The 14,810-nt window shown below is 41.2% G+C and overlaps 1 protein-coding gene across 1 annotated transcript in view; it reads right to left on the reverse strand.

The window, feature by feature from the left end:
• Positions 1–14,810, reverse strand: part of LOC127441992 (adenylate kinase isoenzyme 5-like) — a 105,695-nt gene that overhangs the window by 50,040 nt on the left and 40,845 nt on the right. Inside the window, exon 6 of the mRNA XM_051699618.1 lies at positions 11,945–12,136. Coding sequence (XP_051555578.1) covers positions 11,945–12,136 — 192 coding nt within the window. The remainder of the gene's footprint in view (positions 1–11,944; positions 12,137–14,810) is intronic.

The raw sequence follows: 14,810 nt of genomic DNA on the forward strand, positions 1-14,810 counted from the left end.
TCTTATCACGTGGCTTGTTGAGCGCGTTGCCACGGAGACATAGCGTGTGTGGAGGCTTCACGCCATCCACCGCGGCAACCACGCTCAATTCACCATGCGCCCCACCGAGAACAAACCACATTATAGTGACCACAAGGAGGTTACCCCATGTGACTCTAGCCTCCCTAGCAACCAGGCCAATTTGGTTGCTTAGGAGACCTGGCTGGAGTCACTCAGCATGCCCTGGGATTCGAATTAGTGAACTCCAGGTGTGGTAGCCAGCGTATTTTACCACTGAGCTACCCAGGCCCCCTAAATGCCATTGTCCTTAAGAAATAATGTCATGATCCTGCCTCTTTGGTCTTGTTTTATTCTTGTTTTGGCAAGATTGTGACAGTTTCCTCCGCCCATCTCTCAGGCTGTCCCATGTGCTGTTGTTTTCCTCTCTCCCTCGTGTTTCTCACAGGTGTTGCCATGGCAGTGCTGATTCGCACTGCTCATGATTATTGACAGCACCTGTCTTCAATCTTCCCTTCCCCTATATATTCTCTCCTTTGACTTGTCTTCCCCACCATGTCATTGGCTGTGTCTCAGTTGGAAGGCTGCGTCCTCTGGAGGCTGCATATGTCATCGAGGCTGTAGGAAAGGCGAGTAGGACACTTCGAATGCAGCCTTTGAATGCGACCTTTCACGGGAATTTAGAGGATGCATGAGGTGTATCCTTTGTGGGCACTCTTTGCTTCACAGTTCTTTGCTTCAATGGAAATATCTAAAAAATATGACGCCAATTTGCCCGTAAATATGATGTTCAAACTCAAATAATGTTAATTCCCAAGTTGAAGTACCTCAGTAGATGGGTGCAGAGTATATAATATGTATAATTATATTAATATATAATGTATTAGACTAAAAGTACACCTGTAAAATCTATTTTCTTTTCTCTCTACATCATAACTCTCCTAAAATGTACCTCATGCATTCCCTTCCAGAGGGACTTTGTTCTCTTCTCACTCAAAGCGCTCGCACTTGTTAAAGAGTGGCGTGCTGTCATAGCAACCATGTTTTGTTCCATTTCTGTTTGTCCTACGAAGGCCGTCTCGTTTAAACGAGGCTTGTTTAAAGGAGGACACTCGGTATACTGCAGCCTTCAAAGGACGCGTCCTACCTAGCACGCAGCCTTCCAAACGAGACACAGCTATTGTGTTTGTTTCCAGTCCTGTTGAGTGTTCCTGTCTTTTCCAGTTTTCCCCAGTCGGTTTGTTTTCAGTTCTCTTTTTGTCTTGCTGTTATTATTTTCTCCCCCATGAGAGTTTTTGTTTGTTTGTGTTTGTAGAGTTGTGTTTTCATTTAAATAAAACCCCTTTTCATTGCCATCCTGCATCTTGGGTTCTTCCTTTAAAAAAAAAAACCGTGACAAATAAAACTGAACAAAATATATTTAGGGTAATCGGAAAGCAGCTTTGAAACAGATTTAAAAAAATTGGCTTAAATCAGAACCCCCACAATTTCAAAGATGGAGAGAAATGATTTTGGAAATATACCAAATGGAGAAAGTAACATTTAAAATGAATAATAAAAGTCTGGAATGTGAACATAAATGGGATTTGCTTAAAAATATTATAAATTAATTTCGATTGTTTCCTTCAGATTCTTGGTTTTTGAACAAAATTAGTTAAAATGAGTTATGTTATCCTATCTCATTTAATATTTAAAAAAGGAGGTGATGCCTTTCCACTTTATTTGAAATAAAATATAACATGTAATTGAATGAATTACACATGTTGTTTATTGAATATGTTGTGAATGGTTATTTGATCTGGTTATTCAAAATAACATAGTTTTTTTTAAATTTCTCTTTCTTGATGTACAATTTGTACATTGTCTTTAGTAAAAAAAAAAAAAAAGCATAAAAAAAGGCTACTATTGATTAAAAAGTGAGCACTTGGAATACTGTATGCAAAAAATTGGTATGCAATAAGACGTATTTGTCCTTTTTATAAAAGATGTATATTGTGTACTGCTTATATTGCTTAATGCTTATATTATTATAATTTTCAAGTAAAATACTGTATGTTCATCTCGAGTCCATGAAAGAAAGAAAGGGTTTGGGTGGCATTCACCCCTTTCCATAGCAATTTTGAGCTTTTAAAAATGAAAATTTTTTGCAGGTATCATATTAATCATCTTACTGGCTGTTTTATAGATAGCCTAATATATTATGTTTATATTTTCAAAGATATTTTTTGTTATGGCAAAGAGGGTAAATGAAAAACAATTAAATTTTAAATAAAATACAACACCCTATCTGCTGAAAATCTACATTTAGATTCTCAAATAAATAATTTATCATGAAGAGTCGATTTTGTGGATTTCTAAGATTTCTAAGATTTTATTTGTAAAGTGTGCTTTAAGAGACACGGGGGAGTGACTCGATTGTGTTAGAGATGTCATTTTACTCACAGCTGATTGATTCAGCATCTGTTAGCCATCTGTAACCCAGAACGAAACCTGCTATGGAGCAGGTTAGCCATGTAGCGCAAGTTGCTATGGCGATGAACACAGCTAAAAGCCGACCAACTTTCATGGTACCTAAAACCAGGGGTTGAGGCAAACAAAACTAAAACTTACCTGGCTAGCCACCGAAACCGGCTTCATGGTACAGGCTCCAGATCTATAAAAGAGCAACCTCTGAGCAATTATATTTTGATTGGTTGGGAAGGGATGGTATTCTCTCTGCTCTCTGATTGCCTGTTGGCTCTGCAGAAGATGACTGTCTAAAGGGCACACTTACAAAATGCTTTAACTGTGCATGGAAATCAATTGCTTTCAGCGCTGCAGAAACAAACACATCCTCATTTGCAGTATTCCCTATCCCAGATACATCAAATACCACAGTCTATACAGCACACTGTAAAAACAATCCCATCTCAGATGGACATTTTTATGAAAGTCTGCTTATGAATGAAACATTAAAAATAAAAAGCCATTTATCTGACAGTTGCGGGACAATATGTGTGTGACAGAAAGGGTGAGAGAAGGTGAAAGCCTTAGAGCAGTGGTTCCCAGCCCTGTTTCTAGAGGCCCCCAACACTACACATTTTGGATATCTCCCTAATCAAACACAACTGATTCAACTCATCAGCTCATAAGCAGAGACACCACGACCTGAATTGTTTGTGCAGATAAAGGAGATATACAAAATGTGCAGTGTTTTTGGGGGCCTCCAGGAACCGGGATGGGAACCACTGCCTTAGAGGTTAGAAATATAAGTCACTAAATGCAATTTAAAGTGTTCAAACATTAAAAAAGTTCAAATCCTTTTTGAACTGCTGGAACAATATTTTCTAGTGCCATTGAAGAAATATTTCCACATTAATAAGTGATGACATGCATTTAATTCAATTTGATTATTGCAATGTACTTGTGGTACCGCAGATGATGGAGATTAATTAAGTCATCTCGCCTGTGCCGTGTCTGAATCACATCCAGCGATTTAAAATGCCAACAGATTTAACACAAGCCTCCTGAATTTATATCAGATCAACACATTTTATTAAAAAAGTACCTTATGACAATCTCCACCTACAGTAAATGTTTACAATTATTACAATAAAGTTACTTTGCCTTCACTACAGTAAATGTTTTAAATTGTTCAAAGATGATTATATTTCAAGTTTTTGGGTTAGCCTTAATTTGCATCCTAAAATATTTAAAGGGGTAATATTATGAGGAATGAAATGAGTTCCTTGTACTACGAAAACATATTGTAACTTTCAGAACTCAAAACTTCAGAACATCTACCAAAAAACAGGATGGACCATCCTAACCCGATGAAATGCCATAAGATTCCAGCAACAAGTAATTTGTCTGTCCATGCTGAATGCAAAACTGCTACACCGGTGACGTGCACAGAAGGGGGCAGCAGGGACGCGTTCACAAATCAAATGGTGTCCTCCTGATCATCCAGAAAAAGGGGAGAAATTTCAATAATTAAAAAAAATTAAAGAAAACTAAATTAAAATCTTGTAATAATCTTACAGTAACAGTAATAATCTGTCATTATGAGATTTCTTTGTAAATCATGGGCCTATTGAAGAAAATGAAGTGTAGTTGCATTTAACAGCACGCTACAGCAGATCGGGTAAAGATTCCAATCACAAGTGATCCTCTATGCCCTACTCACTCCAAGGTTCAGAGCTTTTGAAGTGGGTACTTTGTAGGGAACACGACATTACTTTATGAATGTACCCTTCATCTTGTGGAAGGGCACTTTGAGAAAAGATTAATTTTCTCAGTTTCAGTTGGAACGAGATTTTGAGTGGCGTCCCCTCAGTGCCTTTCAAGGGAGCAATAAATGAGATTTTGAATTCACCCCGGAGCATTGAAGTGCCATGGCCTCAGACGAGTAGCAGGTCAGATAAAAATTCCCTATATGTATTGTGTTGTAAGTTCATCAAAAGAATAATACAACTGCAACCGCATTTTTGACATCGCACACCTGCAGTGTAGACAGATTTATTAATTATAACCAGAGTGGTCGCGTCGATTTTGTGATAGAAATTCAATACGTCTTTTATAGAGTACTGTCATAAACTACTGTCGTAACCTCCGTTCCCTGATGGAGGGAACGAGACGTTGTGTCGATGTAGTGACATTAGGGGTCACTCTTGGGAGCCCCAAACACCTCTCATCTTTGAGAAAAGGCCAATGAGAATTGGCGAGTGGAATTTGCATGCCACTCCCCCGGATATACGGGTATACAAGGAGCTGGCTGCAATCACTCATTCAGGTTTTGTGCTGAGGAGCCGAGACAGGGTCCCGGACATTCCAGCGGGTAGTACAGCATCGTGGCAAGAGCGACACAATGTCTCATTCCCTCCATCAGGGAACTGAGGTTACGACAGTAACCAAGACATTCCCCTTCTGTCAGTGATCGTGTCTACCACTGCTGGTGGCAGGCCACTAAGGTCTTCTGCATCCCGTCCAAGGGCCAGATGTGGAGGTTCCAGAGGTCTGGGCATAGGTGCCAGATGGCGCCCTGTCCCTGAGAGAGGAGGTCCTTCCTCAGGGGAATCTTCCAGGGAGGTGCTATCGTGAGGAGCGTGAGGTCTGAGAACCAAGTCTGGGTGGGCCAATATGGGGCCACGAGGGTGACTTGTTCCTCGTCCTCCCTGACCTTGCACAGGGTCTGTGCAAGTAGACTCACTCGGGGGAACGTGTATTTGCGCAGCCCCCGGGGCCAGCTGTGTGCCAGCACATCAGTCCCGAGGGGGACTCCCATCAGGGAATACCAGAGCGGGCAGTGGGAGGATTCCATGTCGCATCCGGGGTGGCGTTGTGGTTGCCCGGGATGTGAGTGGCCTGCAGAAACCCAGAGGAGATGGTGGGCGAGTTGCGACATGCGACAAGAACTTAAGCCGCCTTGGCGATTTATATTCTCTACCGTCACTGTGTTGTCTGTGCGGACCAACACGTGCTTGCCCCGGATCAATGGCAATAGCCTCCGCAGGGCGAGTAGTACAGCCAGCAACTCGAGGCAGTTGATGTTCCAACACGGCTGTGGTCCTGTCCAGGAGCCAGCGGCTGCGTGCCTGTTGCACACGGCGCACCAGCCTAACTTTGAGGCATCTGTTGTGACCACGACGTGCCTGGATACTTGCTGTTGGGGGACTCTTGCCCGCAGAAACGCAAGGTCTGAACAAGTGGTGGCAGATTGCCGTGATAGCCACGCGATGTGTGCCTCGGTGCCATGCCCATCTTGGGACTCGAGTCTGAAGCCAGTGCTGAAGCAGTCTCATATGCATCAACCCGAGTGGCGTGACCACCACCGAGGATGCCATATGCCCCAGCAGCCTCTGAAAGTGTTTCAGTGGAACCGCTGTCCTCCACCTGAATGACGTCAGGCAGTTCAGCACCGACTGCATGTGCTCGATTGTGAGGCGTGCTATCATCGAGACCGAGTCCAACTCCATGCAGAGAAAAGAGATGTTCTGAACCGGGGAGAGCTTGCTCTTTTCCCAGTTGCGTGAAGCCCTAGACGGCTGAGGTGTGTAAGCACCAGGTCCCTGTGTGCACACAGCAACTCTCGAGAGTGTGCTAGAATCAGCCAGTCATCGAGGTAGTTGAGTATGCAGATGCCCACTTCCCTTAACGGGGCAAGAGCTGCCTCTGCGACCTTCGTGAAGATGCGTGGTTCCAGCGGACATCTCCCTTACTGGGTCGTCCGTCTCAGGGGCGCTTAGGAGCCTTCCGGGTCCTCATGCCATGCTGTGAGACAGGGGGCATCAGCTTCCTGCGGGGGGCTCTACGCTGGGGCCAAGGGCTGGGCTCGGGCCGTGGCGGAGCCGCCTGGGCTTTCGCTGCCGCAGGGGGACACCTTCGGTGAGCAGACGGGGTATAGAATCTTGAGTCGCGCCAGTGCAAGATGTGCTTTATTGCCTCCGTCTGCTTCTTCACCACCGAGAACTGCTGGGCAAAGTCCTCGACGTGTTGCCGAATAGGCCGCTCAGGAAGATAAGTTCGTTGAGAAAGCGAACCTTGTCAGAGTCCCTCATCTCGACCAGATTTAGCCATAGGTGAAATGAGGGAAAAGAGATGAGAAAAGTGAAGAGTGATGAGACAATAAAAAGATTAATGCCCAATAAAAAATAAGACACTATGCTGTTACCTGTCACAGTCTGTCTCCCTCATTTTCTTCAAGGACTCTTATTTTGAAGTTTCCCCCAGGACTACACTTCCCATAATGCACTGCCATCATCACTTCCATCTGCTCCTCATCATCCTCGCCTGTATTCCATTCCCTCATTAGTTCCTTTTTGTATAAATATCCTTTAGTTTTGCCCATTCCTTTGTCAGTCGTTGAAGTGTTACGTTGTGTTGATGAAGTGTTACGTTGTGTTAAGTTTTGATGTTAAGATTTATTGTTTGTTCCACTCCAGCATTTGTTATTAAAGGGTTTTAAAGTATTTACTCCTGCGTCTCCTCTCTTCCTCATCCACTCCTAGACACCAACGTTACATTACCAGGGTAATACCGTGGTACTGAATGATTATATTCATATTTCATGATACTGTCATGGTTCTACAATGTACTTCAAAAATACCATGGTACATGTCAAAAACATGGGATTATCACAGACCCTGTCTGAAATAAATAATAAGTGTAATATCATGGTGCTTTTTGTGGGAAATATAACAAAATAGGCTATTATTTGCAATAAAGGAAATAATTAAAAAAATATGTACATAATACAAGAAAAATGCTAAAATACTCAAAAAAGCAAATATATTAGTTAAGAATATAAAAGTACTACTCTTCCAAAAAAAAAAAAAAACATTTTTTTTTTTAATCCTTCCGCCCCTGTCCCTGCTGAGGTCATACCTGATATGACACAATAACATTAAGTCAGAACATTTTTAATGTTTAATGAACAGTTATGTGGAACAGGATTTTGGACCAATGAGAGTTCTCAGTGGGCTGCAGAAACCAAGAAATGGACAAAATGTTCCATCGCTCATTGTAGTCACGGTTAATTAGAACAAAAACTCTGATTAACATGGAGAAGATACCTTTTATGGCTTGTTGCTTTATAGCGTTGCATCTGGTTAGAACACAGTGTAAGAGAGAGCCTGGGAAATGGTCATGAAAAAATAAATTTTGCTTAATTATTATATTAACATTATAAATGTACCTTAAGTGCACAAAAACAAAGTAATAAAAGAAAAATCCAACAAGTTAGTCAGTGAATACAATGTTTCCTGAGCATTTGTAGCAAAACATTTGACTAATCTTATGGTATGTACAGTCTATGCTGATCACTACCACAATCCCCACTTCCAAACATTCCTGCATCTGAATCAGCGATGGCAGTGAAGGAAACGGTGAAAAATTTGCTGCCATACCATCAGACTCAAGCTTTATTTACACTCTGTTAAGAAGCCTTGCAAAGCAGGAGTCTGGATCAATCTACCATCAGTTAATTAAATCTGCGCAACCCACTTTGGCTTCAAGTCTTGTCGTCCAGTAGGGAATACAGAATTGATATGAAGGAAAAAGCAGTACACTATTATGAATTAGTTTGTTGGGTTTTCTCCTACTTCCAGGTCCAGTGGGCTTCTCAGGGTCAGCTCGATATGAACAGTATTTTTTGTATGTCATGCAGTGAACTCTTATCTCCACCGGTAAATGCTACATTCTTGGGTGAAGTGGGTCAATGCTACATGTTGTGAATGTGAAACTATGGTCCCCATTACAGCTGGTATTAACATCGTATCCGGGTAGTGTCTGGATATTCTTTAGCTGGATTGCATTTACACCTTACATTCCAATATGTCTTCGCTAGCACTTACCAATACAATTACATAACAGGTTGTCTTAACTGGAAACAGCTATTTTTAAAAGAGCCTGATCTCCACCCCTGGAGTCGCAGGTTCGAATCCAGGGTGTGCTGAGTGACTCCAGCCAGGTCTCCTAAGCAACCAAATTGGCCCGGTTGCTAGGGAGGGTAGAGTCACATGGGGTAACCTCCTGGTGGTCGCTATAACGTGTGGTTCTCGCTCTCGGTGGGGCACGTGGTGAGTAGTGTGTGGATGCCGTGGAGAATAGCGTGGGCCTCCACACGTGCTACGTCTCCAAGGTAACACGCTCAACAAGCCACGTGATAAAATGCGCAGACTGACGGTTTCAGACGCGGAGGCAACTGAGATTCGTCTGCCGCCACCTGGACTGAGGTGAGTCACTACTCCACCACGAGGACTTAGAGCGCATTAGGAATTGGGCATTCCAAATTGGGGAAAAAAGGGGAGAAAAAAACAAAAAAAGAGCCTGATCTCAGGAAAATTACGTGACTGTGGCAAAAGTTTTGTAAAGTTATTTTACGTGGTTCCTTGCACGTATTACAGCAGTTTCGAGGTGAAATGTCCACTGTGAGTAAAAATTTCTCCCAAACAGATGAGGCTTGTAAGGTTAATGCTCAATCGAGTTTTAAATAAAAAAAATAAAAAAATACTTAAACTTAACCGATAGTGTCATAAAAAACAAATATAAAAAATGAAAAAGGCAATTGCTGATGCAACCACATCATTTTGTGGTGCTTCTATGATACTTTTAGCTCACGTTTTGACTTGTGTGCTCTCTAGGACTTGTAACCTGGTCCTTGGTGTAGCAAGTGCACACAATTTAATTTGAGAAACTTTGCAGTTTGATCCTATTTGTAAATGTAGTTGGTTGTAGTGCACACTTTAACGTGCTATAGTAAAAGTGTTTTGATGTGTAAGTAACAAGGCGAAAAGTAAGTGTTTATGAATTGATAATCTGAAGTTTTTCCCGCGATTTGTGTGAAAGTGAATCTGTTGTTGCTTTAGTGACTCTAGTATTTATTTCACCAGGAAACTGCTGCGATACGTTCAACAAGCCACATTCAAATAATTGTGTAAGTGTATGTATAGTAACATGAGAGACAGGTTGTTTTAAAAACATTTACGGATAATTTGAAATGCTTTCCATCATTTTGACATATAAATGAAAGTATCTGGTTTATGGCATTTCGCTACTTTAGAAACATTCGCATGATGCTCACAGGGATTAGAAGTGAAGAAAAAGGGGAGAAAATAGAGTTTTTAATAGAGTTTAATAAAGTTTACTTGAAAAATAGACTGGGAGAGAGACGTGAGTAAGGATTTGGGGAGAGAAATTAGAGATTCCAGAGTAATCCAGGGGAATAATTCATGTGATATCGTTCATTAACTCAGGTGACCAGATGGCAAGACTGCAGTATCGATTGTCCTTTTCACATCATGAAAGCAAAAAAAAAAAAAAAAAAGAAGCCAAGAACCCATAATACACTGATGGATCTCACCTCCACCCGTACTGAGCTTTGTTGGTCCCCACGGGCTGAAGCCGGGTTTTCTAAGTTAAAGGAGAGGTTTACTACCGCCCCCATCCTTAACACTTCTGACCCTTCACGTCAGTTCGTGGTGGAGGTGGATGCATCAGAGGTCGGTGTCAGAGCTGTTCTTTCACAGTACTCTTCCTCGGACGGGAAGGTGCATCCGTGCGCTTTTTTCTCTCATCGCCTCACCCCAGCAGAATGGAATTACAACGTCAGTAACAGAATTGTTCGCTGTCAGACTGGCCTTGGGTGAGTGGCGCCACTGGTTAGAGGGTTCGGGGGTACCTTTCATGGTCTGGATGGATCATAAAAACTTAGAATATATTCACGAAGCTAAGAGACTTAATTCCACTTTTCTTTAAGTGCTTCGATTTTGTCCTTTCTTACCGTCCAGGCTCTAAGAATGTTAAACCCGACGCCCAGGTCCCATCGCGTATGCCTTCATTCAGCGGTGCTGTCACATTTGGTGGATAGTCAGAGAAGCCCTCCTCCGTACTGGTGCCTGCATTAAGAGGTTGGCAGACCACCACCGGTCTAAGACTCCAGCTTACGTGTGCGGTCAAAAGGTCTGGTTGTCTTCCACAGACATCCCGCTCCGACTCCTCTCTCGTGAGCTGGGGCCCAAATTCATCTGACCATTTCCCATCATGAAGGTAATCAGCCCAGTGGCAGTCCATCTCAAATTGCCCCCCTTCCTCAGATGCGTCCATTCCGTGTTCCACATCTCTAAAATTAAACCTGTCATACGATCCAATTTGAATCCCACCACACCCATCCCACCTCTGCCTTGCCTAGTGGAGGGCACTCTGGCTTATATGGTCAAGCGGTTGATCAACGTCAGATGCAGGGGCAGAGGGGTCCAGTACCTGCTAGACTGGGAGGGTTATGGACCTGAGGAGAGATGCTGGACCACGCCCTCATCGATCAGTTCCACCTTCGTCATGGTAACTCTTTTGGGGACTCCGGGGGGGCGTGGGGGGGGCGTGGGGGGAGAGGATTGCGGTTACCTTCCTATCTGCCTCTTTGTTCGCCTTGATGCTTCACCTGAGGATTCCTCACTGGTTTTCCCTCTACATCGCCACAACGCACACACTGCCACGACGCACACACTCTCCATCTCCACGCTGCAGTCGGTGCCAGCTTACTCTCTGCTCATCACCCCTGTTTGAATCTTCCTTGCATTGTTTAAATTTGCTTTAACAAATTCTGTGAACTGTGCCTCTGTGCCTGGATCTCTTGTCTCATTTTTGACAAATGGAGCACAACTGGCATAGTTTGCCATTAAATTTGACACAAATCATTATCAAAGGACAAAGATTATTTACTCTAGCCATCACTGGATGATATATAGTGTGTATACGTATCTTTCATATAGCCCACATATGTTACAAGTTACAAGTATGTATTTTTGTGGTTTGACAGCTTGAATGAAACCTATTCAAAGCTACATACATAAAATTGCATAATAAACGTTGCCATTTCTAATCATTCAGTTTGCGCAGTTACACCAGTTTCATACACTAACCTGCAAACTCATAAACATCACTTTATTAATTCTTTAAGAAGTACAAAAATCTTTGTAACTTTTGTGTGTATGGTGACTAGATTAACAACTTTGGACTGCCACCTGCACTGCGTCAACACGTCCTTCAGTACAAAGTACAGTAAGTGTTATATCACCCCATTGTGGTCTCCCAAAGCTATTACGCCAGAATACATTAAATGGAAGGCAAACTGAGTGAATGTGAAAGCACGCAAATTAGGCTTCTAATTTAAATGTCGGCTTATGTTATTATATCGATGCCTCAATAAAATAACATGTGGATCAATAATCAATATTTTATGGCATGCCAATATTCTTCATATATATAATATTATTTCAGAACAATATGTGTAGCCCTAATGTAATTAATGAACTTAACTGAAAATCAGTAACTGTAATCTTATTACATTAATTTAAAATGTAATGTATTACACTACATGACTAGAATATAATTATATTACAGTAACTAATAACATTGTAATCAGATTACACACGACATTGCTTATTAGCTATATATCCAAAATATTCCTTACTGTGACGATGAGGCCTTTCTCCTGGAAGTATTTGACCAGGGGGATGGTATTCTGTTTGAAATTAGTCAAGCGTCGATCGATGGCTTTAGGGTTGTCATCTGGGCGACCCTGCTGCTCTGCACGCTTCTCCAGCCGCTCCTTCAGACGCTGATTCGAGCAGGCCAAAAACACCACCAGGTCTGGAGTACAGATCTACAAAGACAGAGAGTGGAGGTGAGTAAACACCATGTACTTGATATAATTCTCATTTCAAGTTCATATTGATAGTCACCTTCTGGCAGTCAAGTTCAAAGTGACTTATGCCTGAAGAAGTGATCTGTGAAGATGTAACTATTAAGTAATAAGATTTCCAATTGTAGGAACACTTTGGCTCTTCACATTATAATGAATGAGACTGGATGTGCATGAGAGGCAAATAAATCATACTTCAGTGTCTTACTCATAATGTTCAAATATGAAACCAATTCAAAGCAATGTCACAGACACTAACTTTATTTTTTCTAGGCTTTACTATGTGAAAGAACATTGCTCAGTTAAAAAGAAATGCTTTTTATAGAAAGATTGGCTGAAAGAGGACATTTGCAGCATCCTTATCACATCCAACATGTCAAAAATTGTCCAAATAGAATATCTAGTGTCACATTAACAAAGGGTTTCTCTGCCTGTCCTTCAGCTAACTGAAAATGAAAATGGAAAAATTAAAAAACAATACTTTAAATATCTTAATTAACATCTTTGACTTTATATTTTGTCTATGTGACAAAGAGGCAGCAGAACTAAATTGATTTTACGTACATTAAGTGTTAACAAAATTGTGACCATGAAGGTTAGATATTTGACCTGTCATGCTTGTAACAAGTTGCCTGCTGGGAATGCTTTTGTGAATGGGTACTTAAATAGTCATCCATTAAAAACCCCCCAACAAATGTCAGTTCAAAACAGCCTGAAAGCCTGTCACAAAACAGAAAATCATGCTGATTATCTCAACAGTAGCATGGCAGGTGAAATGTCAGTGAAAAGCTTAGACAGTGACGTGAATTTTTGCTATTTAAGAATTGCTAATTTGTTTCTACCATTCACTTTTAATTTATCTCTAAAAAGGAACAGATCTGGTATGGATGTCCAGGAGGTCATATAATATCCCATATCGTAAACTGACTGTGTGGGAGTAAAGGAGTAGTTCACTCAAAAATTAAAAATCTTTATTTAATTTTTAAAATTAAGAGTCTTTAGTTGATTATTTACGAATAATTTTTTTTTTTTTTTTTTTTTTTTTTGACAGTGAAAGCAGACAGTGACCAGGGGCTGTCAAATAATTAAAAAAGCAGCATTAAAAGAAGTCCATACTTGATGTACTGTAAATAATGGCAGAATATTTTATTTTTGTGAACTGTTTAAATTTTTGTCAGCTCCTCCCACAAAGCTACGGTACTATATGGTTTCAGGACCCTTGGAATATAGTGCATGAGTCATATGGACCACTTTTTACGGTAGTTTTGGGGGTGGGGGGTGGTGTTGAAGCTTGATAGTCCCTGGTCACAATTTGCTGTCGGTTATGGAAAAAACAGCTTGGACATTCTGCATAACAGCTCCTTAAGGCCCCAATATAATTCATATGAAATCGAAGAATGAACGGGTGTCATTTAGAACAAAATCTGTCTGAAAAGATCTTTTTGAGTTAATTTTGGTAGTTCGTGACAGCTCGCCTGGGTGAACTTTTGAAAACTTCTAACCGGCTGCTAAACACCTTCTTACTGCCATTGGTCCACGTCATCAGCAGGTGTGACCTGGAGCTCCACCTACCATGAGGCCGACAGCTAATTCTGTTTACGTTGTTCAGTCAGTTAAGATCAGTCAACATCAACACAGTGGCGTATAGTTATTTGCGAGTTGGTGCAAATGTATCAAATTCTGTACGATCGTTTGCGTAGAGACATTTTCCAAGAATATGTCATTCAATTTTTTGTTGTTGTTTAATTAGTCTACAAAAGGAATCAGATCTACTCAAATACTCTGATACTCTAATATCCAGACAGGGTGGTGACATTGGATGAGTCCCTATGAGATAAAATTAGAATAAAAATGGGTATGCCTCAGAGAAAATGGCTGGCATGTTGTTTTAAAGGAAACTGCTCCTAAAAAACCCCTGAGAGCCCCTGCCAGTTAAACCCCCTGATGTGTCACACACAGGACAGACTTCCAATCTACTTAACCATAATCATAACCCTCTGAGAAATACTCCTGTCTTCTGCTCTCTCGTTTGCCTCTCTGGAGTATTAGCCTTTTGCTAATCTTCAAAATCTATTAATAGTGTTCTGTTATTTTTTTTCCTTTTTTCTTCTCATTTACACTTGTTTTTAAACCTCCTCGTTCATTGCAGTCAGTCATTATCCTACTTCTTTAAATTCCCTTCCTTTTTAATTATTTTATTTTAATGTTAGATTCACCCTGTGACATTTACTTTCCCCCATTTTAAAGGTGAGGTGTAAAATGTATTAAATCTTAAAGTACTTTCTTCTATCCCTACGTAGTATAGATGGACAATTATAAATAAGCCATTTGTAGGCGGATTTCCCCACAAAATTTAAACACTGTGTGTCTGTGGTACTATCAAAACATTGCTTTGTTTGTTTGAGCATTCAGACCAACCTAATACCACAACATTGGTTCAACCAATGGCATCAGTTTGGGGCTGGACTATCTGTTTGTTCAACCAATGGCAAGCACAATTCACAATTAAGGTAAGCAGTGCTGACATCTTGCTAGCTCATGAAGTAATTAAAGCGTTACTATCATGCCCTCAGTCGAACCAGTGTGCTACGTGCCAAGTGCATGTACAGTTCGCTCAACAACCTCAAGCTCATAA

The sequence above is a fragment of the Myxocyprinus asiaticus genome, chromosome 6 (assembly GCF_019703515.2).
Source record: "Myxocyprinus asiaticus isolate MX2 ecotype Aquarium Trade chromosome 6, UBuf_Myxa_2, whole genome shotgun sequence".
Taxonomy (NCBI): domain Eukaryota; kingdom Metazoa; phylum Chordata; class Actinopteri; order Cypriniformes; family Catostomidae; genus Myxocyprinus; species Myxocyprinus asiaticus.